The sequence below is a fragment of the Lycorma delicatula genome, chromosome 1 (assembly GCF_047948215.1).
Source record: "Lycorma delicatula isolate Av1 chromosome 1, ASM4794821v1, whole genome shotgun sequence".
NCBI lineage: Eukaryota > Metazoa > Arthropoda > Insecta > Hemiptera > Fulgoridae > Lycorma > Lycorma delicatula.
The window spans coordinates 22,807,437-22,832,858 of record NC_134455.1 but is presented as its reverse complement, the minus strand read 5'-3'; the positions used below and the strand labels follow the sequence as shown (position 1 = coordinate 22,832,858).

At 30.9% G+C, this 25,422-nt stretch overlaps 1 protein-coding gene across 1 annotated transcript; it reads left to right on the top strand.

The window, feature by feature from the left end:
* The first annotated feature begins 237 nt into the window (after nucleotides 1-237).
* LOC142331203 (uncharacterized) lies at nucleotides 238-24,879 on the top strand. Its single transcript, XM_075376975.1, has 5 exons — nucleotides 238-455; nucleotides 2,672-2,828; nucleotides 6,374-6,506; nucleotides 16,821-16,935; nucleotides 24,665-24,879. The coding sequence occupies exons 1-5, from the start codon at nucleotides 342-344 to the stop codon at nucleotides 24,791-24,793; spliced, it is 648 nt and encodes a 215-aa protein (XP_075233090.1). The 5' UTR covers nucleotides 238-341; the 3' UTR covers nucleotides 24,794-24,879.
* Nucleotides 24,880-25,422: the final 543 nt, after the last annotated feature.

Below are 25,422 nucleotides of genomic sequence, written 5' to 3'. Positions count from 1 at the left end.
ATAAAAAAAAGTAAAATGAAACGTGTCAGAAAAAGTTTTTTTCTATTATATTAGTGCGAACTGAAATATTCTAAATATACAAATAGTTGAAAATGAATATACTTTAATTTGCAGAAGTTGAATGTATGGTGAAATAAGAAGTTTTCTTGGAATAACAAATTCAGTAAATTTGACGTGAGTTATATAATGTAGAATATTTCTTATGAGTACGTTTGCATGGCCGTATATTTAATAACTTTGTTAACTATCTAGATGGCATTGAGGCTGCGGATGGTTGTGTTACGCGCGAGCGGGATACTCGTTTAATAATATTGTATTTAGTTTTTGTTTCATAAGACTAAATGAGAATGAGTGAAATTAGTTTAGATAAGTATAATGAATTGGCAGAAAACTTGTGGAGTAACATCTCTGAGGGTGAACGCAGCCCTTGCAGTAACATATTGTTAGACCATGAAGTGAGTACGTTTTCGTTATGAAACTTAACCTAAAAATATGACAATTTCAATATGTGTTCCTTCGCGAGTTTTATTTGTAGTGATTTTTTATTAATCATAATTGTTTACTAATCATAAGCTCTTTATAATGGTATTATGGATATTTTTAAAATCAAGTTCAAAGTTGCATTTAAAGAATTGTAGGTTATGAGAAATTTGCTTGTAGTTTCAAAAATATAATCAATTTATAATTATATACATTTCTGTAACATATTACATATTGTTAAGATTTTGTAATAGTGTAATCATGATGGCAGCAGCAGATATTACTATTCAAATATTTTAATCTATTAACACTTAAAAATTGTGCTGTTAAAGGTATTAGAAATGCATAGTTATTTTAGTTCACCAGCCCAAATGTCAGTAACATTCTAATTTTAATACGTAGTTGTTGACTCGCTATTTTGGAGGGTCTTTCACTAGATTATTGCAGTATATTTTTCATCTGATTAAAAATTTCTTTCACAGCTTTCCATTAAAAATTCATGAATTTAAATACAGTACCTTAAAAGAATAAATCAAACTAATAGGTTTAAGAAAACAATATGTACCAAAAACATCTGTAAATTAATACAATATTTTGGTAAGTGCCACACTTTTATTTATTTGTTTTAATACTTTCTCATTGATTTGAACTGGTATAACTACAAACCACCTTCTAAAAAACAAAGTTGCTTACTAACATGTCACCACATAAGTTCTTTTCTCTACATTTAAACCCTTCATACCTGCTGTTTGTCCCTCCCAACTATTATGCCTTAATTAAGTTGAATTTATTTAAACTACTTAATTATTAATTTTTAACTACTTAGTTATTAATCTTAAACTACTTGGCAATCACTTAATAATATCTTTCCATTTTAATAAAAGTAAATTCTTCTAAATGAAACAAATATCTAGGTTATAAAAAAATAAATGATTATGAGTTCTTGCAGAAAAATATGGTTATTCTTACCAGATTTAAAGAATTATCAAACATAGAAGCTCACCTTGAAAATAAAAAGAATGAGTTTGCCTTAAAGTGACATGTACGTTAAATTTACTAGGTGGAATTCATTATCATCCATCCTAGAAATTTTATTTGGGGTCAACATGTTGCTGCTATACAAATAAATTATTGAAATTATTTAAAAATATGGAGTTGAAGTGCGAACTGGGACATTGTTTTTCTTTGTACTTAAATAAATGTACTTATTTGTAAATGAAATTATTAAAACTAATATTATTAAATATCTTTTTGAGACTGATCCATTTCAGGCTCACTTTTGAGTGACTTTTATTTAATTCTAATGCACTAAAAATAATTTCAGTGTTAATAAATACTAGAGGTAGTTGATTATCACTATGCATTTAGTGACTTGTACTAATTGATGATGATTCTTTACTTTAGACCTAATTATTTCATCATTCACCAGACTGAAATCTATAGTGTTATGATTATGAGGAATTTAATAGTTAAGCTGCGGCTTTAAAATGATATTAATGACTTGTTTTGTGGGTCTATTCTGTTTTATTTTGATAATTTACTTTTTATTCTAATTTTTTAATGCAGAAATGTTTTTCTTTGATGGCTGCAATGTACCATTGGCTATAGGTAACATAAAAAACATATGCAGTGAACAGAATGTAATAACATTTATTAATTGAATTATTTGTATATTGTAATGTATTTCACATGTAATGATTTGCTTTGTGAAATAAAAATGTTTTGTTATGTAGTGTGTTATATTAATTCATTAGGCTTACCAGATCCCAAAAATTTATTAAAATATTTCAATTAGTCTTATTTGTATTAGTGTTACATGTTTTGTCATCTGAATGCTGTAATTGTCTTACTAGATTTAAACTTATAAACCCACTAAATATATCATAAACAACATATTAAATAGAGCACAATTTGTAATTTAGTATTTGGTAACAGATTTCCTGATTAAGGAATATGTCATTTCCCATGTTTTGTTCAGCAGTTACCTGGAAATGTAGTTTTCCAATACAATTTTATAACTGTACTACTCAAAAAAAATATTCATAGTATTATTATTTAACCTAAATAAATATTTGAAAATACTAACATTAGAGTAACATTTATATAGTGTGGCTTATAAATAGTTTTGTTAACATTTAGTAATAATGTATTTTTCTATTTACATATTATTAGATGTAAATTTTGTAATTAGTTTCAGGTAATCGGAAATGAAAATGGAGATGAAACAAATGAGAAGTATCCAGTTGTTGAAAATTTCCATAAAAAAATGACTCACTATTGTGACTTAAAAAATAAATTTAATTTAAATGAAAACATGAAAGCAAAGGAAAGATTACAGTCATTAATTGGTTAGTTTGTGAATTAGTTACATAGTAAAATACCCTTTACCCAAACTCTGGATAGACCTTTTAATTAACAAAGGCTTGGTTGATTCTTAATTAGTTTCGAATAGTAAGAAATAGTACGTGAAGCAACTTTCGCACCCCAGAAAGCAGGAGGATATAGTTCTTACAAATTGTGAACTTTAGAGCGTTTGTTACAATTTCAATTTGTTTTGTGTATCCTCAGTTTGCTTTGATGCTGTGCCAATATTTAAGTGAACATTTATTGGCTCTGTTTCAGGTTTAATTCAAACATCCTTCAAAATTTAAAATTCAAAATTTTTCATTATCTACATTTCTTAAATATATTATAAATGAAATAGCTGTCAGCAACTTGATAGTTCACTATTTTTGCACTGTACATATTTTTTTATTACTCATTGCTTATTAAATCCATTAAACAGCATATGACAAAATTTGATATCAAGATTATTAAAAATAATGAACTGCTCACGTTCAGAATAATGGAAATTACTCTTGTAAAGGCCTTAAAGACATATTCCTCATGAAGTTTAGACTGCTACTAGAGACTCTGCTGAGTAAGATGCAGAAAATTTAGTTAAGTGGGTGTTTGAAGATTTTGAAAAACAGAAAGTGAAATAAGTTAATAAAAAATTATCCATTTTACAAGTTACTACTTTACTTTTAAATCTAACAAGACACTATAATGTAAATGCTCATTTTTTAAAATCTAAAATTAAAATCATATTTTCAGTCTTACAAGGTTTTATGTGAAATACTTTACAAATTAAACAAAGAAAATAAATATGATACAAAAGAGAATTATTACACCATGTAAGTTCTATATATATATATATATATATATGTAATACACTATATATGTAAGTTCTCTATTATACTAGTTTTGATGAGCAAATGTTATCTCTGTTTATATTTGAATAAAAAAAGACTCACTTTATATACACAAGGGGGTACCCAAAAAAATGGAGAATTATTTATTTAAAATTTTTCATTTAAGTTAACATCTTGAAAATGTCAGTCTCCTTCAAAATACTGTCCAAAATGGCAGGTTCATTTTTGGACATTTATTATAAACTGGTATGTATATTGTGTTTAGAAGTTTTTCCCATCACCAAAAAAGAATTTGATTTTTGTTTACAATAAATAAGACCTTTTCTGACAAATGTGACTTTTTAAAATTAAATTTAGTATTTTATAAATAAAATTTGAATTTTTCTAACTTTTCTTTATTTTATTCAACATATTTTACACCATTTTGTTCAGAATTAAATTCTCTACAAGTTTTATGTATTTATTACTCATTTAACAAAGGTATTATACATTAGACATAAAAAGCAGGGGTTTTTAACCCAATTTATTGGGTTTCACATCAGTTTCACAAAAACTACTGCAAATACTTTTCTGAGAACTATTTTATTCAATTTTTTTCAGGTCAAAGACCATAAGAAATCACTAATTCTGCCCCTTAATTAATGTCGTAAAAATTTCAGTACGACCTCATTTCACTAGAGTAGTTGAAATCTGAGCGAAATCTTTCACTAGCTGTAACTCACAGACAAAGCATTTTAGGATGTATTTTTACATGAACTTTTTCTATTATTTTAATGAGTAGAATAGGCTATAAAAATGCTAGGAGAACTTTGTGATACATTCTGTATATACAGAGTGAGTCAAAAGTATGGAAACTCCTCAACAACTTTAAAACTATTTGAGTTGAAATACTGTGCTGGCCTCTATGGCATGGGGGTAGCATCTTGATCTTTCATCCGGAGACCCCTGGTTCGAATCCCACTCAGGCTTGGCATCTTCACACACTACAGAATTGTCATTTCATCTCATCCTCTGAAGCAATGTCTAATGGTGGTCCCAGAGGCTATAAAAAGGAGACAGAATTCCAGACTTTCAGGATAAGGTATCAGTCAACTGCTTTATCTTTTGATAAATAGAATTTCAGTTCCGTCTTGCAGGGGGAGGGATGCCCCAGTGGTTGTAACACAAATATTTTAAATGGTAGCACTGTTTGTTGCTACATCATTTTAAAGGTAAGACAAAGGTAAGACTTTTAAGACAAGAAAAATGATATAAATGAAATGTTGGTATGATGCTTGTATACAAATTGGTGGTGGCATAAAATTTGGATTTTGGAAAAGATTACATTGATATTAATTTAAGGAATTGTCACAAATAAGAAATATTAGACTAGTGGGTGCATATAAATGATATGTACCTGTTCAGAACAAGGAGGTTATAGAATAATATTCCAGTTCTACTGATTGTACTTTTAAATCCCCCTCCCCCAAAAAAAAACAAAGCATTATATTTCAAAAAGTAAAAATCTATTTAAAAATAACTGACCATCAGAATTGGTGTTTCTTGATAATAATTTAAGTATATGTGCACGTGCATGTGTGTATGTATGTAAGTAAGAATGTGTATAAAAGAAGTTCAACTAATACTTTTGATGAATTTCAGTGTCACATCATATTTTTTTTTGTGAAATAGTTATGCATTATAGTTGTAATGTTTTAAAAACCAATTATAAATTCTTGTAATTAGAAAGTGCCTTTTAATAAGGTAAGGTTTTTAGTAAGTACAGCTTGGTAGTATACTTTATAGTCATATCATTGAATCAACTCATGTACTCAGTCAATTCATTTCATATATTTTATTTTATGTGTATATAATAGGTTTCAGTTTACTGCTCTAATTTATTAATATTTTCATGTTATGATAACATAGCAGATCCCAAATATGCACACATTTGTAAATGAAATGATTAATTTAAACTATTATCAAGAGTTTATAAAAAAAAATTATATTAATTTGACTTGCCTCTTATGAAGATTGTAATTGTGAAATTTGAATATTGCAACACCACCAAACCACTGATATAAATTTTGTAGTTCACAATTTCGTATCCAAAAATGCAGTGCTTTTCGAAATAGTCTGCCAGGTTGCATTACTAAACCAACTTTAGTTATAATTAAAATTACATGGTTTTATGAGTTTTTGTTTTTATTTTTGGAAGAATTACATAATGTTGATTAAAAAAAATAACCTGCTTGAATGGGTACCTACTACGGTCCTTTTAAGTCTAAGCTTTGAACAAAACATTTAATAAACGTATTGTTTATATTGTATTTTTTGTCATAAGAAAGGTTTGCTTCACGTTCCAAGTGCCCTTCAGATTTTTGCGCCCTTGGGAAATGTCTCGTAGAGTTGAGTTGGGTGAAATAAGGGATGTAACAATTTTAAGGTAATGAATAAAACTAGTATCTTATAAAATAAAATTAACTGAAATATTTGAACTTGTCAACTAGCCCTGAATTATTTCTGATTAAGATTAAATATTTTATCTTAGTGAATTGGGATTATCAGTGTATGATCTTGGGAATTCATATTGCTTTATCTTCAAAAGTAACTTGATATAAAAGATTTAATTACTGATACATGTAGTAATATATATTTTTACTTCTGATTTGTTTATTTCTTTTGTAACATTTACAAACATTGATTTTTGTTGTTTGCAGTTACAGGATTAAAGACCATAGAGAAACTAGAATTTAAATTAAATTATTTAAATAAAAATTTTAAGTATTTAGATGATTATTCCTTACAGTTACATCATGAAAAAACTTTGACAATTGACAGATCTGTTCAGAAGTAAGTGATAAATAATTTCTCTTAAATATTACATTGGCAATATTTGTTTGTAATAGATAAATTCCTTTGTATTGCATTTTTATCATTTTAAAGAACACTAGTCTGTTTACAGAAGAGCAAGCAATAGAAAATACTGATGATAGTTAGATATTTATGTATGATGTGTTGATTACTAGTAAAATCTAATGCTAATATCTATCAGTAAAAACTGAATAATATATTGCTAATCCAAAAATCACCTCATTAGAAATTTTTATTTTATTTTGTTAGACCAATGAATCATCATATACATTCATTGTTTTCTGAGTGTATATTTTTATAATGAATAGATATTTTAAAAGCAAAATATGACAATATACAGTGTTCCATGTATAATGTTCATGCACAATGACATGAAAATATTTGATACATGTAATTTAAATTATTTAGATTTTTATTTAAAAATATATATTCAGATTATATTATCAAAAACAATAATTTCATTACTAACAGATTGTAATATCAGCAAAATAACTCATTTTATATCAGTAACTGAGCTGATAAACATATCTGTAATTTTAAAATCTTAAATTATATTTTTAATTAAATGTCATAAAAGAGGAAAACAAATTCTGATGAAGCAGAGATTGTTGGTAAAAAAGTAAATGCAAAAAATGAAGTAGTTCAATATTTTTTCAAGCTTATATATGAGGTGTGTGAGAAAAGTAATGAGACTGACTTTTTACTTACCAAATTTTTATGTTTTTCAAACAACAATATTATCACCTTCAAAGTAGTTCCCTTGGGCAACTACACACCGGCTGAGTCGTTTCCACTCCTGGTAGCAGCGCTGGAAGGCTTCAACTGGTAGGGCTTTTAACTAGTTGGTCTTAGTCTTTTGAATGTTCTCCAGAGTTCCAAAATGACGTCCTTTTAAGACATGTTTCAATTTCGGGAAAAGGAAAAGTCACAAGGACTCAAATCAGGTGAATAGGGAAGTTGAGGAACCATAGGAATCCGTTTTGTGGTCAAAACTTTTGTGATGGAAATGGCCATGTGACACGGGGCATTCTCATGATGAAGCATTCACTTGTCTGCAATATCAGGTCTCATACAAATCACTCTTTTCCTGAGTCTTTCAAGGACACCTTTGTAAAAACACTTGGTTGACAGTTTGTCCTGGAGGAACAAATTATTTATGAATAAATAAACACGCTAAACGTTTTCATCAGATTTTGAAGTTGAAGGTCTTCCTGAGCAAGATTGATCTTCAATGTGTTCTCGGCCTTTCAAAAATGATTTTTGCCAACGGAAAACTTGTGCTTTTGATAAGCAATGTTCCTCATAGGCCTGTTTCAACTTTTCAAAGGTCACATTCACAGATTCCCCAAGTTTAACACAAAACTTGATTGCACAACATTGCTCTAAATTCCGATGCTCTGTTTTCATAACACACAACAAAAATACACCTTCACTGATGGTGCTGTCAAAAATAATAAGTTGGGTGAACGGAATTGAAACTCGTACTGAGTATGTGGAAGGGATGAACAAACTGGTCTAGCACAGACCAGTAGACACAGCGTTGCCAGATCGCTCACAGTGTTACCAATCTCATTACTTTTCTCACACACCTTGTATGTTGCACAAATTCATAATAGCACACTACCTTCCAAAAATATTCATAGAAATTTAGATCTGTGGCATCCTAAAAGATCATTAGCATTATATTAACCAGCAGGGAGTGAGTTGTCTGGCTGAACCTTGAATATTTTCCTCACTGGAAAACAGATACTTTCAGTTCTATTTTTTCTTTAAAAAAATTCAACTCCCAATCAAATAAATAGTTTTTTTTTTCAATTTCCTAGACTTGATTGATTTGTTGGCAATCTGGTTTTATGATTGTTGGTAAAGAACAAGATCTGGTTTCATGATTGTTTCTTAGAACCTGCCTTGAACATGACACATGGTAAATCAGTTTATTTTATTGAGTTGTAAATCAGTTTGTTTTACTAATTGAATAAACTGTATCAATGCTTAACATTACAATTTTCAGTTATTCATTCTTTTTGAAGTTCCTGCCTTAAATAATTTAATCAGTGCAAGAGCCTAGAGTTGGAGTTAATCCTCACTTTGGTTATCAGTAATGCTCATTTGGATGTTTATGAATTATTTAAACTTCTTTTTTTAAATTGCCACAATTCATAAAACTTTATCACATTGCTTGAACATCCAGGAGGATTTTAGATGGTTTTATACCTTCTGAAGTCATTAAATCTTTTCTTTATAGGTCTTGTTAAAGTAATATCTGACATCTTCACTGATGGTACATCATCTTGAAAATTGGGTCATAATAAGCATGATTGCTGAATCTTGTATTTCAAAGATATTACAATGACATTGATTAAAAAGAGGAAAAAACTTCCCTGTTCACTAAATAATGGAGTTAATCCTCACTTTGGTTATCAGTAATGCTCATTTGGATGTTTATGAATTATTTAAACTTCTTTTTTTAAATTGCCACAATTCATAAAACTTTATCACATTGCTTGAACATCCAGGAGGATTTTAGATGGTTTTATACCTTCTGAAGTCATTAAATCTTTTCTTTATAGGCCTTGTTAAAGTAATATCTGACATCTTCACTGATGGTACATCATCTTGAAAATTGGGTCATAATAAGCATGATTGCTGAATCTTGTATTTCAAAGATATTACAATGACATTGATTAAAAAGAGGAAAAAACTTCCCTGTTCACTAAATAATATACATTATTATATATTGTTAAGTAACGTTGTGGAAAAATATATTTTATGCTACATTAATTGATTTCTAGAAGTTTATTTCTTATACTTTTTCCTTTTGCTGCGTAACAACACACAATGCACCACGTTTACAAAAAAAAATCGTTTAATTTGTTTTAATATCTCTTGGATGAGGTGTTGATTTATAGCTTAAGGTTTTAATTACAGCGACAATAACATTTGTTGATGGCTTAATCACTTTGAAGTGATTGGATGTCTGTGTAAAGGGAAGAATGCGGGATGAGCAAGTGGGTGGGTCTGAAGAATTGAAACATGATAGGGAGTCTTTCCTGTATAGTCCTAAAATATCCGTTAGGAAGGCCTACTGCACACTGGCAATGCCGGTGAGGAGAGTGTGCGAGTGTTTTGTGTTTTAAGGAAATGCTTATATATGCATTCATACTGCTTACAACTGTTACAGGCTTGCAAGCCTAACAAGACTATGCTGTGCGTGCCAGCTTCAGAAATCAAATGTTACAACATGAAGGTGATGACTTTTTGATTTTATTGTGTTTATTGATGAGTCAGCATTAAAACTTAGTGGAAAAGTTAACCACACATAATGTCAATAGTGTGGGGGGGGGGCAGGAAATCCCTATAAAATATTACAATGTTAAAGGGACTCTCTGTGCAGTTTGCTGATGGCATTTTTATGAGCCATTCTTTTCCACTTAACAGAAATTGCTTATTTGGATATGCTGCGTACATGGATCTTTCCTCAACTGCAAGATGGACCAGGCAATTTTATTTGGCATCAAGTTGGTGTACCTCCACTAGCATAACTCTGTAAGGAATTGCTTGAATGATGTTTTCCTCAATAGCTGGATCGATCAGCATGGACCCGATGACAGAGCTTGTTTGCGGTGGCCTCTGACGTCACCTAATCTGACCCCATATGATTTTTTCCTTTGGGATTTTATAAATGAGCTTGTATGTGTGTGTGTTGTGCATGTGTGCACACACACATGCACATGCACACACATGTGTGCGTGCCTCTGGTACCTACAGATCCACTTAATTTGTAGCACAGGATTGAAGTAGCTATCACTTCCATTACTTCAGACATACTGGTTAAAGTATGGAACTAGCTCTTCCTATCAATTGGATGTGTGTCATGTGATGAAAGGTTTTCACATTAGAGAAAAACTGTAAGAGTTACTCTTTCATAATTATTTGTGATTCATTGGCATAAGTCAAAGTTAAGAGATGTTAAGTAACTAAAATCCTGATATTCTTTTTTTTGTATACCCTGTTTATATGTAATATGGTTACTGCACTGCAGTTTGCTTGAGCGTTTAGTTGGGTGTGTAATTAGGAATTCCAGGCAGATGCTCACATTATTTTTTGTTATTGGTTATTTCCTTTTTTTTTCATTTAAATGTATTCTTTTTTTATGAACTGTTGCTTTAGTTATTTCAGATTATACAATAGGCACAAAATATGGATTTATTCTATAATAATGGTTTTTTTCCAAGTATGTTACTATAAAACTAAGTTATATTTTTTCTGCTTTACATGTTTTGGCCAACCTTTTTTATCTAAAACATTTTCTCTCTTAGTTTTCTAATAGCAAAAAACAGATCATTTTTATATTAAAGATTTAATATAAATCTTTAAAACTTAAGATTTTTTATATTAAAACTGATGTATTGTAACAAATTCATCAGTTTCCAACTTTGTTGAATGTCATCTATATGGTAATTTTCATTATACTGATAAAATCAGTTCATGTTGAATGACCAGACTAGAAAGGTTTAATTGTACTTATCCTGACATCTAAAATCACCACTTCAGTCACATACATATTCATTCTAAATCACTTAATGCATATTGGAGTAGTCAGGTAAACTGACGAAATAATAAATCAGCAAGCAGATTTAAATTCTGTAACGGGCAGGAAATTCTGGTTTATTTGGTAGTAATCAGGTGTTTTAATTTCTATAATTATCCAATTGTTCAGTTTATTTTTCTGTCTGCCTTGAGAATAATGCCATTTAGGTAAAGAAATTAAGTTTTTGTACTTCAGTGTTGGTGTAAAGAATAAGAATATTGCTGCTGTCCAGGCAAGCTTTCCTAATTCTTCAGTAGCAACCTCCAATGTACAACATGGAGTTTGAAAATACTGTGGTGCTGGAGATGGCCTCTGTAGGCCTAAAACTAGTTGCGCTTTGTAAACAATGTATTATGGAGACATTATTAAAAATATCAGTCAGAATGCTTCCATTAGGCTGGACATACCCGAACAAGTTTATGAAAGATTCTAAAGGAGCTGAAGTTTAAATATTATTGGCCAAGATTACTTTATGAAAATTATTTTTGCAGAAAACTGGAATTTTGTGAGGAATTTTTTTTGTTCATATATAGTTTGATGCAGCATGCTTCAAATTAATTTTTCTAGTAAACTTTCATAATTATGTGTAGTTGTCTAATGAAAATCCTGATGTAATTATAAAAGAACTTTGTGTAACTGGAATTTATGGTTTGTGTGGAATCACAAAAAACAGAATGTTAGAGAATTTCTTCTTTGTCAGAAGTGTAATAGGGAGTTCACATCATGAAATGTTATTCCTACCCATTAAAAGCCCTGTGTTTTACATTGACCACCCCTCAGTGGGTTGGCCAGAGACTACCTCAATAATTTTTTCCTGAACAAATAGAATGCCAAGTAACAGTTGAAGAGAATTACATTCTTATAATATCTTGCAATCTTGATTTGGCACTTAACATATATCCATTTTTGAAAATCATTAAAGACACAAATTTGACCCAATCACAAATACACAAATTCCAACGATTTTATAATACATCATATAAGTATGTAGCAGAAATCTAGAATCTTATGGAAACCACAACTCAAAAACAAAGCATTCCTATGGTTTTTGCTTTTTTTTTCTTGTTTTTGTTTCTAGAATCACCTCTGAAAGTAGTGCTTTTTTGGTTGAACACCTATACATTCATTTCATAGAAAACATCAGATTTATTCTAAGTTTCAGATTGTTTCTATATTGTGTTATAGGTAATGAAATCAGGTTTTTTTTTTTAATTTTGTTAATAAAATTTTATGGTAAAAGTAAGTGATGGTTATTTATACCATAGTATTTAAAAGGTAAAGTTAAAAATTATATAGGAGTTCACAGTTCACCCATAAAGGAATGTTTAAACCCAAAAAATTTTGTTCTGTTTAATGTGACGCTGATGTAACTGAGTTGTTTAATGGTCAATTTTGAATGAGCATTTGGTTAATTTTTCTTCCTAAAGTGTTTGTGGATTCAAAATTTAAAATAATGTTTTACGTTATTTCTCCCTTTTGCAATATAGTCAAAGGAGTGTTTGTTTCTTGTTCTTTAATGTTATATGGGTTATGTGTTATTTTAATTAATAAATTTACAAACTAATCATAATATTAAAATTTACAATTGTTAAAAAATTTAGTTAATACTATTTTTGGTATTGTAAATAATTCACCTAGAAGTGTTTCAAAGATAAAGGTCCTTAAAAAAAAATAAATAAATAATAATATTAAGGATAATACGCTAATTAAAAAAATATTATGAAAACCTTAAATAAAAAGTGAAATTATTATTTATGGTGTAGTTTATGTTACATATCTCAAAAATCTATCTCTGATCTAATATGCTGACATTTGTTAGCAGATAAGTTTTGAAAGTGCTCTAGCTGCACATTTTGAATATCAAGAAAAGGTTTTCAAACTGGAGGATTTCAAATTCCCGAGAAACTTTGATATTTCATTGTTTTTGTACTATTGGTTCTTTTCTTTCATATTGATTTTCTATTGTATATTAAGAGCAGTATCATATGTTGTTGATGTTGTTGTTTAAGAAAACATGATTCAGTACTTTCAAAATATCCGTAGTCATAGTTCTGGTTAAATCTACCATCGTACTGTTTGTTGTGCGGTTAAGTTTAACAAATACTCTAAAGGAAATTTGGTTCACTTCCAGAAAGTTCACAATTTACATCTTTCTAAGAAACTGATTGGAAATAAATTTAAATAAGACCCATTTTTAATTCAGGTTAGAAACATATAAAACCACAGATTTTACCCTATAATTTGTATTCTAAGAATTTCAGTGTAGATAAATCTAACCCCTGTTTCAGAATCATGGTGAAAATTTTCACTACTCATAATTTATAAAAAAAAGTTTTTCAGACCAGTGTAATATCGATTCTATTCTTTATTTTCACTTATGGAATAGAAATTATTCCCATTTATTTTTGAGATTGTATTTATGTACAAGATATGTTTTTTTAGTTACTACCGTTTTGATATATGTCTGCTGCAGTTCGGCTATAGCTGTTTCACACTTGTGCTCTGAGTAGCAACACCTACTGGCTTGTTACAGACACCATTACTTGATTGTTAATCTTTGTTTACAGTTTCCTCTGCATGTTGCCTGTAACTATAGACAGTGCCGCCAATTGTAAAATATGTCTTGTAATTCATTTCTTAAATGCAAGAGATATGAAAGTGGTTTAAATTCATTGATCGATTTATGAAGTGTACAGGGATAACAATGTTCGATGGAATGGTAATAAAATGGGTTAGGTAATTTAAAGAGGGTCGAACAAATGTACATGATGTGGCATGGAGTGGGTGACTGTCTGTTATTACTGATGACCTGGTGCAGAGAGTTAATGGAAATGTCCATGAGAATAGGCAGTTTACAATTTCATCATCATGTAATGAAAATTTTTTTAGTTTCATGAAGTGTTTTCTATGAAATTGTGTTGGTACGTTTAAATTATTGGAAGTTATGCTAATGCTGGGTACCAAATATGCTAACTGAGTTCCACCAAAACAAACTTTTTTTTTAGCTAGTGCTTTTAATTTTCTCACTAGATATAGCAATGAAGGCAATGTGTTTTTAAGCTGATTAAGTGTTGAAACTTGGGTGTCTCACATTATATGGAATCAAACAACAGTTCATAGAATGGAGACACTAGTTGAAGCAATGTCAGTCTGGAAAATCATGTGCACTCTGTTTTGGGATAGACAGGGGCCATTGCTTGTTGATTTTTTGGCTTGGAATGAAACGATAAATGCTGAGACATATTGTGAGACCTTGATTAAACCTGCGTTGCACAATCTAAAGCAGAAGATATACCATGCTCAATTTGGGAATCATGCTGCTTCACGAAAATGCTCAGCCAAATGCAGCTCATCTTTTTGAGTGGGAACAAATTGATCACCCACCGTATAGTTCTGAGCTGGTGCCCAGCGACTACCATTTGTTCCTGCGTTTAAAGCAGCCCCTCAGCAGTCAGCACTACAATGAAAACACAGCTGTTCAGCATTGGTTATATTCTAATGTCATGCATAGATTTCTATGAAGCTGGAATGCAGAAACTGATCACACAATATGACAACTGTCTTAATGTAGTGGAAATTTTGTAGAATTGTAGATTAAGATCAGGTTTTCAACTGAATATAAATTTTTTCAGAAAAAATTTGCTTGAATCTTTTTTTTTAAATGGTACTTAAAAACGTCTGATGTGGGCATCACATAACTTCCTTGTATGCCTGTTAAATTACATGTACACATTTTTTAAACTGAAAAGTACATAAAATTTTATTTCATTAATAATTCTGATATTTTTCATATTTTTTAAAATTTTTATTGAATTATTATTTGTCATAACAATGTTTCTACAACCAGAGGTTAGTAGTTATTAATTATCAAAATATTTAAATTAAAAAAAAAAGTTAAAAAAAAGGAGATGAAGTCTGATTCAAACTGATGTGCTCCCCCCCCTCTCTTATAAGATTCCTTTTAAGATCCAAATATTTCATTAAAATTTCATTTGGTTATAACTCTGGAACCAATGAAACTTATGATATATTGTTGAAAAGCTCTCAATGAGGTCTTATTACTACAGTTAAGAAAAAGTCCAAAATCCAAATGTTAATGGATTTTGGGCTTTTTTGGACACTTTTGGTTCAGTTGATTGCAGTTAAAAAGGGAGGTGTATATCTAGATATTACAACAGTCCTAAATCCGAAATTTCAACATCCTACAGAACCGTTTTTGAGTTATATGAGATAATATGTACGTATGTATAGACATCACGCCGAAACTAATCAAAATGGATTGAGGAATGGTCAAAGTGGATTTTTTTTTGTCTTCAGTCATTTGACTGGTTTGATGCATCTCTCGAAGATTCCCTATCTAGTGCTAGTCATTTCATTTCGGTATACCCCCTACATCCTACATCCCTAACAATTTGTTTTACATATTCTAAACGTTGCCTGCCTGCACAATTTTTCCCTTCTATCTAACCCTCTAATATTAAAGTGACTATTCCAGGATGCCTTATAAGATGGCTTATAAATCTGTCTCTTCTTTTAACTGTATTTTTCCAAATGCTTCTTTCTTCATCTATTTACTGCAACACTTCTTCATTTGTCACTTTATCCATTCATCTGATTTTTAACATTCTCCTATAGCACCATACCAAAAGCTTTTAAATTTTTCTTCTCAGGTACTCCGATCGTTCAAGTTTCACTTCCATATAAAGCGACGCTCCAAATATATACTTTCAAAAATCTTTTTCTGACATTTAAATTAATTTTTGATGTAAACATATTATATCAAAATGGATATATCCATAAAAATCTGAAAACTGAAATTTTTCATGATCACAATACTTTCTTTATTTCGTACAAGGTAGTAAAAACATGCCTAGTTTGTATCTGTGTTTATATATAGTGATTCAAAATTGCAAGGCAACATTTCAGGAACTGATTTGGGACATTATAAGCGAAATGGTTCTTATAATACATGTCAAGCATGTCTGTTTTTTGAGTTAGGGCTAGCAGAATACTTCTCCCTAATTTCTACTCCAACGGTGAAATGAAGACATACTAAAATCCTTGGGCTGTAAATTAAAGTAGATAGAGTTGTGTGACATGTTTTATTCAATTCCTGTGATCATAAAATGTATAAAACCACAAAATGTTTCTGTCATTTCCCGTTTTAACTTTTTTTTTAATCCTCTGAGTATAGAGTAATCCTCTATTTTTTTAATATTTTTTTTTAATCCTCTGAGTATAGAGTATAGAGTGTAAGTAAATAACTTTGTGGTATTGTCTCAGCTATTTGTCTGGAAGTTCTAGTTTTAAAGCCAGTCAGACACCTGACTGGCAAAAAAAATGTATGACAGGTGGCTCATGCCACTTGTCATATGCTTTTTCGTAATATATTTCATATACTTCAAAATTTACATTCCCTATTCCCACGCACAAGCTTGAAGCTGATGTGGTTAATTAATCAACCAAAAAAGTAAGAGTAAAATTATCTTTATAATGGGGACTGTTATTTTATGTTACTTGTTGAAACTGTAGTGTACAGTCTTTGTCTTACATTGTCAACTACGCTTTGTTTTTCTAATAATAAAAATGTTTCTAATTGTTCAAGTTACACCACTGAAAACATAGTAAATTGTCATTACCGATTAATTAGTCATGAATGTACTATAACATCAATTTTTGTTACTGCATGTTATTGTTTACAGAGAGTTTGTTGAATTACTTCAGATTTTGGCAGAATTGTGTAATACATTAGATGAAAATCTGAACTTTCTGAGTAATGAAGTAGGTGTTGATTGGGAATCGCTCACAAAGAAAATGGTATATTTTATTTTACTTAAACTAGTTTTTAATGTAGTAGAAAAAATATACTATAATGTGGTTTTTAGAACCATCTTTTAAAATTTAAAAAGGTGCTCCAAATATTCCATTTATTTTAAAAATAAATGAGTTTTTGAATATTTCATGCATTACTTGTTTATTATTTCATAAAGTATAACACTTTTAATATTTTCATTCAATTTCTACCAATTATGTTTAATATAAATGTATAAGATTTCAAGAGTTGCAAATACTACACATAATTGATAATGGAAGTTGTTAATGAATTCATTCTATGTTGTGAATTAAAATCAAAAGGCATACAAGATGAATACTTGGAAAAGACAATCAACTTTCCATACAGTATATATAATTAATAAATTAAGTGTTATTAACCCATGTTTAAGGATGATATACTTGAAATAGGGAGAATGCTGATAAGGAAGTAATAAGAAGATCTGATGTGATAACACAATGATGCAATTTTGGTTTTTTTATTCAATTTGCAACAGTGTTGACACAACATTAGTAAGTAACACTACTTCTAGATTTAAAGAGAGATATTAGCTCTGTAAATATAGCATTTAAAAAGCAATAACAAATTTTTTGACTTTGTTGTTTAATTTCATTCACTAATTACAAAATATAAAATTATTCCTTACTTAAAAATAAGAAGCAACTTTGTGTGTATTGGTGGTTATTATGTCATTATTAATAAAACAATAAATACAAATTGTTTTATATGACATTTCTTTTTAAATCTAAAGAAGATCTGATAACATTCTTTGATAAAAATGATTAGATTTTGAGATTTACCTCCTCTCCTTTTCCTCCTTCCAACACTTTACAACTTCCTACTAACTGAGATCATCAGAATAATAGTGAGCAAAATTAAATATATCAACAAAAAAATCAGTGGCTCGTCCTTATTCCTCCCTCTTTCTGACTTATTTTTACTGTTCCAAGTTGAGAAGGCACTTAATAAACTTCAATTTATTGAGTGCCGTCTCAGTTGCATAATCAATTTTTTCAACTTTCATAAATTTATTATTATTAAAGTTATAAACAGTTTATTAATGCCTTTTTAATACTTTTATCAAAAGGCCAATTTCCACTTAGCTCAAGAATAATGCTTCTTAATACATGCATTGTATTGTGGTTTAGCATATATATATATATATATATATATATATCGTTTATGTTGAAATATTTATTTGCATTTTTTAGTTCAGTAACTCAGTAATACAGTAGTTTTAACTCAGTTGTAACTCAGTAATATATAGTAGTTTTAAGTTTTAATTTTATCTAAAAACCTAAAATTATTTTTATTTATTTATTTATTTATCTATTTATTTATTTTCCGGGCGATGATAACCTTCAACCGTTTTTCGCCCTTAAAAAAAAAAAAAAAAAAAAAAAACTCAGTAATACATATTATATTAATTTTTTATGAAAAATGTTATCGTGAGCAAGATAGTATAGTGTATTCCTATATGTGCATACAAGTCTCTTTTTTTTGTTTAGCCCTCGAAACCACCGTAAGGTATTACTTCAGAGGATGATATGTTTGAATGTAAATGAAGTGTAGTCTTGTATAGTCTCAGGTCGACCATTCCTGAGAGATGTGTGGTTAATTGAAACCCAACCAAAAAAGAACACCGGTATCCATGATCTAGTATTCAAATCCGCATAAAAGAAACTGCCTTTACTAGGATTTGAACCTTAGAACTCTTGACTTTGAGATCAGCTGATTTGCAATGACAAGTTTAACCACCAGACCAACCCTGTGGGTTTGTATGTGCATACATCATACTATCTGTTTGTTTTACACAAAACAAGCAAAACCTTGTTTAAGACTCTTAGGTCTTTGTAGTGGAAGATGATAAAGGCCATTTTTCATGAACCAAGCCCAGCCAATAAAAATGTAGATAAATATCCTAATCAAATTGGATGGGAATGTGCTGTAGCCTAATAATAGCTGACAAAAAGTGTAACATTTAATGTTTTAGTAATCAGTACAGATTTCTACTGAAAAACACTAATCCTAAGAAAGTAAACAAAAGGTTAGAAGGTGCATAACAAAATTTTCAAAATAAAAAAATTTTTTATGTGAATGCTGTTATGAGGACAAAAGCATTCTTATTTTCACTATTACTTGATCTTATCAGGTAAGTGTAGCATTAATGCTATACTAATTTTCATTTTGAATGTCTATACTACCATATTACGCCTGCTAATCATGCACAATCAATTTTGAAAAATTGCAAAAAAGGTAAAAAAAAATTCTGTTACTATTTTTAATTCTATTAAAATCACTGTAGAATACTGAATGTGCAGCAGCAGTATTTGTTATTTCCATCTCATTAATTCAGTCTATACTGTAAATATTTGATCAGAAGCATACAAATTACCCCGATAATCAAAAAAAATTTTTTAATGTTTCTCCATGTGTGATTCCATTTCTTGAATTGTTTTTTTTGTATACATACAATTTTTTTATCACTCTTTAGTTTTAAATGAATTACGTTTAAAAAGAAATTAAGGGAAAATATAGTTAAAATCTGTAGAATTTATAATTTTGCTTGGTCATACCTGTGTTAGAATGATTTTACTGATGCTTTCCTTTTATAAATGCCTAATTTTTTATCAATAATCCAACAGTATTCGTCTAGCATGTTAGTATTCATTTCCCTTTATAGCAGCTTTCCATCACCGGAATGTCTTGGTGGAAACATTCACTGTGTTTGTCACTTATGTCTCCGAGGTTGTCCAGAAAAAAATCCAGATGTAAGTGGAGGAAATCTATTTTCAAAGACATATTACATTCCATAGTTCTGTATGAAGTATGAAGTTGATTAACAATATCGTCGTAATTGATGGATTTTTGTTTTTTGCAAACATCTTTAAATTAAGCCCAAGCTGCACGTTCTACATTATTTAACATTGAGTTAAATACATCATCTTTGATCAACTTTCTTATTAAGAGGACCAACAAAGATTCCTTCTTTAATTTTTCCTTCACTTACATTTGGAAATTTCTGCTGGATGCACAAAAATCCAGGACTATCCTTCTTCAATGCTTTTAAAAATTTTTTCATTAGTCCTAGCTTGATACGGAGAGGGGATAAAATATTTTTTTGTGTTCAAGGGCTCATGAATAATATTTTTCCCACTTGGAGTTAAATTGTCTTGTTTCTTCCACTCTTCGGTAACATAATGTTTATCCTTGGCTGTTCCATTCGCAAGCCGGCGAGTTATCTACTTTCGCCAGCGCAGTTGGATTGCGAAGGGCCTTCCATGGTACCAACATCGTTGTTACCATTGGCAAGGATATGCCTGGTAGGATTCTAAACTGGTCAGTAGTCTATGATTTTGAAAGCGATCAACACCTCATAGTTTTTGATTGGATAGGTGGGCTGCGCGATGTCTTTAGGGCGGACGCTCCTGTTCAGCAAGGGCGCTTCCTACACAGGCGGGCGGATTGCCCAAGTTTTCTAACATTCTTGCGGCCAGGATGCGGGGTGGTTGAAGCCGCTGAACTCTCTACCCCCGGAGCACAGGTCGAGAGAGAGTTGCTGGATGGTGGTCTCTGGACTTGACTGCGATAAAGCAGGCTGTGGGCCAACTCAAGAGAGCCGCACAGCGTGCGCGTGATCCTGACCGGCGTGCAGTCCTGTTTGCGGAGTATCGTCAGAAGAGGACCGAGTATTTTCATAGAATTAGGTCTTCAAAGCGATTCCTGGCGCTCTTTTGTTCAAGAGCAGGGAAATAAAGACCCATAGGGTGTTTATCGAGTACTTGGACATAAGCGCAAAAAAGACAGTCTTCTGTCGGCTCTCTCGACCCAAGATGGCATTGTAATTGAGAAAGATCGTGTCCTCTCTCATCTGATGGACGATCTGCTCCCTTATGATACCGAGGTTGGTGAGATCTCGTATCATCGGCGAGTTCAAGCGGAGGTTGTAGGTTTCAACACTGACTGTGTCTTCAGAAATTACTGAGACGGAAGTCCGCCTAGTAATTTGTAGCCTGGCTAGGAATAAAGCCCTCGGATATGATGGTATTACGGTGGAGCTCCTTGTTTGTACCCTGCTTATGATTCTTGGCCCGTTGACTAGGGTTTTCAATAGGTGTTTGTTCGCTGGGTACTTCCCAGCATGTTGGAAACATGGTATTTTGAAGCTGTTATTCAAGAGTGGCGACAAGGACCCCACTGTCAGTTCTTACCGTCCTCTGACGCTCTTGCCAGTAGTTGGAAAGGTTTTCGAGAAGGTTCTCTACCTCCGCATCAATAGTAGGTTGACTTCAAATTACATGCTGATGGACCACCAGTATGGCTTTAGACCCGGCAAGAGCACAGAGGACGCGATTCTTAGGGTCATGGATCTGGCTTCAGGCAATGAGTGCAAATATGTACTCTGTGTCTTCTTGAACATATCCGGGGCATTCAATAACTTGTGGTGGCCCTCTGCCTTGTTTCAGATACAGAAACGTGGTTACAGGCGAGATGAGATTAGAACTCTCTCGAGCTACTTCAGCAACAGAACTGTTGTCCTTCCCGATGGCAGTTTGCAAGTAGGAAAGACCCTGTCTAAAGGATGTCCACAGGGCAGTGTTCTAGGTCCACTCGTATGGATCGTCGAGTTTGATTCTCTCATGCGGCTGCGTTTGCCTGGCGGTTGTTGCATCGTGGCTTATGCCAACGATGAGCTGCTGCTGGTCAAGGGCGGTTCGCGTGCTGAGATCGAGCCCAGAGCGGCACAGGCATGTAAGATTCTCAGGATGTGAAGTCTTCAGCATAAGATTGTTTTCAGTGTGGAGAAAACCACTATGATGTTTTTGATGGGCCGGCTAGCCGCAACTCGCCACCCGCGAGTTGTGATGGACGGCCTTCCAATTAGGTATGTCACTCTTCAGAAGTATCTGGGTGTTATCCTTGATGAGAAGCTTCTCTTCAAGGAGCACTTGTAGTCTGTGGTGAAGAAGGCTATTGATATTTTCTTCGGCGTCCGTAGAGTTGTCCATCCCGATTGGGGGTTGAATTTCCGTACCATGCGTATTCTTTACAAAGAAGTCTGTTAGGCCGTTATGTTGTATGCTGCGCCCGTCTGGGCTCATCGTATGCAGTACCAAGGTTATAGGGACATTCTATTACGAGCCCTGCGTCTTCTTTTGTTAGCGGTTGTCGGCGGTTACAGGACTGTTTCGCGAGAGGCAGTAACTGTGATCGAAGGCATCAAACTCCTGGATATTTCGGCTACAGTGACAGCCCATTGCCTTGGCACAGTCCTGTTTTGTTCTCAAGTGGTTCCAAGAGCTTACCTCTGAATTTTAACTTTGATTTAGTGTTTGTGAGGGTCAGTTTTATCATGTTTATTAATTTGATATGTAGTCCGAGGTGTTTTAGAATTTTTAGTAGGGATTCTCTGTGGATGCAGTCATAAGCTTTCTTGAAATGTACAGATGTTATCACTGTGTCTGTTTCTTTTCCTGTTGTAATCCATTATTCGCTTGAGACTCATGATGTGTTCTGGACAGCTCCTCAGGGTCCCTGGTATTTTCCTAGTTCTTTCTTGAGTTGTGAATCAATTCTGTTGAGGATGATTCTTGAAAGAATTTTGTATGTGTGTCTAGGAGTGGATTCACCTGTAATTGTTATTGTCTGTTTTATCCCCTCTTTTTTGAAGCAGATAGATGAGGGCTGTTGTCCAGTGTTCTGGAAGTGCTTCTTTGATCCAGATATTGACAAGCTGTTGATGAAATACAAATTTTGCTGATCTTCCTGCATGTTTCCAGATCTCTTCAAAAGCCTAATCTTCTCCTGCTACTTTGTAATTCACCCAGTGCTTGATAGACTTCTTTTATTATGGGAAGGTTGATGTTTTCAAGGTTGAAGGTGGTGTTAGTGTTGAAATTTAGGAGTTCTGTTGGAATTTAGGAGTTTGTTAAAATATTTAGCTAGAATTTCCAGATCTTTATTGTGGGCCAATTTACCGTTTTCATTCTTTATTAGCAGTGTTGGGCGTTCATATTTTTGGAGCTGATTTTTGAAGGTTTTGCAGTAGTCTCTCGACTGTGTTATTGAATTCTCTTTCTGTTAACTTCAGTGTGTCTTTTTATTCTCCTTAGGGTTCAGCTTGTTTCTTTTCTTTTTTTTACTAGAATTTGGATGGATGTTTCTGATTTTGTCATTGGTGAAGTAGCCATGCTTGATGTCTTTTCTTCACTGTTTTGTCACATTTTCCACCATTGATGCTTTTTACAGGATTTTATTGGAGCTAATTCTTCTGCGATTTGTTTAAGGTTGTTGACTAGATCTTTGAGTTTATCCGTGATTATTTTTTTTGGTAATTTTCATTTTTGATTATTTGGGTAGGATACATTTTTCGTTTAATTTTAGGGGCTCAGTTTTGTTGCTTTCTTTGGGGAGTAAAATTTAATTTTAACTTTGATTACATAAAATTATTTGTTTATTAATAAACATAATTTACCAATTTAGAGAATAATTAAATACAAACAATCTTTTAATATTAAAATCAGGTAAATTTTTGAGTATAAAAATAATTTAGTAAATCTGATATCTGTCTTGTTTTGTCTGTCACCAGTTATATGACTAATGAATTTATGTAATACCTTCAATAAAAAAAAATAAATAAACATCATAAAACATTTAACAGTTGAAATTGGATATGATACTACTTTAATTAATAATATTTATTAAAAACAATTATCAAAACACAATACCAAAATAGCTGCCTTACAACTAATGCATTATAAGACCTAAAAGAGTGAAAGTATATACATAAAATATCTATACAGTAATAAATAATATCATTGAAAACATTATTAACTTACAAAAAAGAATTATTAAAAAAAAAAATAATAATAATAAAATAAACAATCTGTGTGGAATTTATAAAATTAAAAATTGAATGTGATTGTATTTATATAGGGAAAACAATTAGATCCTTAAAAATAGATTTCTTGAATATTATAGATATTACAAAAATAATAAATTACATTTTCTAATAGGCAGACCATCTTATAAACAATGAACATTCTATTGCTGATATAACAAAAATTTAGAAATATTAGAAGTTAATAAAGAAGACAAAATTAAAGTAATATATTTCAAGATATTACATATATAAATTCAACAGAACTTCAGTTTGATAAACCATCAGAGTGTTTGACGGAGAAGTCTTATAAAAACTTCTAGTTTTTAGTTTTTTTATTTTTAATTTTATTATGCTAACTAAATTATTCCAATCATGACTGAAAATGCGGGATCCTGCAAAAGTACTTTAATGGTAAAATTAAGATAAGACATATGCTATCTCAATATTCTATGCTGGGTGGTTTATATTAATAGAATTAAAAATATATTTATGTAAATATATAAATCATTATTGGGATTTAATTTTTCAGCTTAATAATATGGTGTAACCGTTTGTAAGAAATTAGTAAGTATGCAAAAATGTATATTTTATATATATATATATATATATATATATATATATATTCTTTATAGAAGTAATAAAAAAATTTACATGAAGAATGTGTCTAACAAGAAAAATTAAAAAATATAAGCTGAGTTTTCTGTTTAAATTTTGTTTTTATATAAAAGTTTAAAAAAAAATTATCTTTAAGCACTTAATATTAATTTTTTACAGAGAAAAAATCTTTTTCTTCAAATAGTACATGTAATTTTTTCTGAATTTTTTTGCAGGAGAAAACAGTTGCTGATAAAAAGGTTATGTTGACATTATTGATTCGTTATTCTGTTGATATTAAGAGACTCAAATCATCTGTTGAAATTGCGACAGGCCAGAATGTTAATTCACCTGTCATCCAATGATTTGGCATTCCTGATATTTTTAGAAAGTTTTATTCAGATATCATGCTTGTATTAAACTAATCCATATTAAATCTGTTTGTCAGTGATTTTCTGTTTGTTAGTTGTAAAACTAATGTAATTTATTTAAAATATTGAAATTATGTATTCCTCTCTCATTAATTACTTTATATACTTTTATTTATAAAATGTATGTATAAAAAAATAAACAAAATTAACCACAATTCATTTTTTGCATGTGCATATATTTATTTGTCATAAATTTAAAGAAAACTGATTGAAATTTTCATTTATGCATTTGTGGCAAATTTTAGTACAGTTCAAAATTCTTATGGAATTATTAGCATGCAGTCAATATATCTGATATTGTATGCAGGAAATCTTATCTTAGATTTTTGAACAATTAACTTTAAATGCAATTTTGTAAAGAGTTACTGCTTAATGTACTTTATACCTACAAAAACTTAATTTTACTGTATTTTATGTTGGGTAGTATGTTGTTTTGTGTACTTGATGTTTTATATATATATATATATGTCGTAAGTGAATTGAAAAAATCAGGCTTTGTGTGAAGACCAGAATCGTCACAAGGTGGGCGTCTTCCCCTATGGGGGTTGGGATGGAAGTCCTAC

Excerpts from the sequence above, each read along its gene's own strand:
- LOC142331203 (XM_075376975.1), top strand. The coding sequence starts at position 342 with ATGAGAATGAGTGAAATTAGTTTAGATAAGTATAATGAATTGGCAGAA. Across the intron at positions 456-2,671 it reads ACATATTGTTAGACCATGAA|TTTCAGGTAATCGGAAATGA; the intron begins GTGAGTACGTTT and ends TTTTGTAATTAG. Across the intron at positions 16,936-24,664 it reads AATCGCTCACAAAGAAAATG|GAGAAAACAGTTGCTGATAA; the intron begins GTATATTTTATT and ends ATTTTTTTGCAG.